This window comes from Eurypyga helias, unplaced genomic scaffold, assembly GCF_000690775.1.
Source record: "Eurypyga helias isolate BGI_N326 unplaced genomic scaffold, ASM69077v1 scaffold33315, whole genome shotgun sequence".
In the NCBI taxonomy this organism is placed as follows: Eukaryota; Metazoa; Chordata; class Aves; order Eurypygiformes; family Eurypygidae; genus Eurypyga; species Eurypyga helias.
Window position 1 is genome coordinate 6,143 of NW_010252603.1, and position 1,508 is coordinate 7,650.

General features: G+C 65.0%; 1 protein-coding gene across 1 annotated transcript in view; it reads right to left on the reverse strand.

Annotated features, from left to right (window-relative positions):
- Window positions 1–1,388, reverse strand: part of CDHR2 (cadherin-related family member 2) — a gene marked incomplete at its 3' end in the record, with an annotated part of 7,483 nt that extends 6,095 nt beyond the window's left edge. The window contains exons 1-4 of the mRNA XM_010152441.1: window positions 1,355–1,388; window positions 1,136–1,201; window positions 907–1,046; window positions 590–643 (exon numbers count right to left, since the gene is read on the reverse strand). Of these exons, the coding sequence (XP_010150743.1) occupies window positions 590–643; window positions 907–1,046; window positions 1,136–1,201; window positions 1,355–1,388 (294 nt within the window). The remainder of the gene's footprint in view (window positions 1–589; window positions 644–906; window positions 1,047–1,135; window positions 1,202–1,354) is intronic.
- Window positions 1,389–1,508: the final 120 nt, after the last annotated feature.

The window sequence follows — 1,508 nt, forward strand, 5'->3', positions numbered from 1 at the left end:
AAACTCATCGCCGGGGCAGAGTCCCAGCCACATGCCAGCGCCTCAGACTGCCACAGCGGTGCCCTCTGGGAGCTGCCCCGTCATGGAGCGCTCCCAGGTCAGCCTTGCCGGCTGCACCACCATCCCACACCCACGCCCACTGTCACTGCATGCCCAGGAATGGGGTCACCCCGTCCCTGGCACACCGTTGTCCCGCTGCCGGCACACCCATGCCATAGGAGCCACCCAGCACCCCTGCCCTGCTGCCACAGGGGATGGGAGGTCCCGGGGAGGTACCTCGGAGATGGAGGTTTCATACGGCAGGGGAGGGGAGAGGCGGGGGGTTGAGGGTGGCGCGAAAAGTGAGCTTTCTGGAGATCTACCACGTGTCAGAGAGGGCAGAGGGTGAGTGCGGGAGATGGTACCTGGCAGAGCTGGGTGCAGCTCCAGCACCCTGCGATCCCCCGACTCTAAAACCAGCATCACCCACCCTTGGGCAAAGGCCAGCTCCAGCTCCCTTCCCCACCCAGCCTCAGGCACAGCCCCACTGAGACCTTGCTCCCTTCCCCGTCACCCGCTGCAGCCACGCAGCTCGTGCCCTGGCACTCACCGCTTCGTTCGTCCCATCGGACACCCCGACGATGATGGTGAGCCTGGCCAGGAGCTGGAGGGACACAAGGAAGGGCTCAGTAAGGCAGAGCTGGATCCTTGGATGGCTGAGCCCTGATGCCCTCCTACCCACCACCCCTGGGTGGGGTGCTCCTCCCAGACAGCTCTCCCACCTGGAGCAGGGCTCTGGGACTAGGGAGTGACCCACAGTACTGCCATAAGCAGCTCTTCCATAGGTCTGACGGCTCTTCACTCCATCCCTGTCACCCCAGCTCCCCCAGCTCAGGCAGGGACATTTGTCCCAGTCTCTGTCCTCACCTCACGGTCCAGGGAGTTCCTCAGTGTCACGATGCCAGTGTGGCCATCGACAGAGAAGTAGAAGGCTTCTGGCCCACTGATGGTGTAGGTGAGCGGGTCCCCGTCTATGTCAGTAGCCGTCAGCTGGAAAGCCTGCTGGCCTGGGGACAGGCAGCGTCAGCCCTTGCCCAGAGCACCCCTGGCTGCTCCTCCTGCACCCCGGGGGTCTCCCTGAGGCTGCCCTACTCACCCAGCTCCAGGTCCTCAGGCACGTAGACGAAGGTCATGTTGAAGAAGGGGGCTGTGTTGCCTGAAACTACAAGGAGGAGGTGTGCTGAGCACTGCCCCTGTGCCAGGCTCTGCCCGCACCCCGTGCCCCCCCGCCTGGCAGCACCCACCCAGCTCCAGCCCCAGCTCCCAGACGTGGTTTGGGTCTCCAGGGAAGGCAGGGGAACCCACCACCCCTCACCTTCCTCATGCTCATCCCCCCACCTCCAGACCATCTTGACCTCCAGCTGCAGAACCCGTGCTGGGTGCCGTTCCCCGCTGCCCACCCGCCTGCCCGCTCTGCCTTGCCCAGTTGCCCTGCCCCAGGTTGCTGTGGGTGCTCCGGGGTGCCAAGA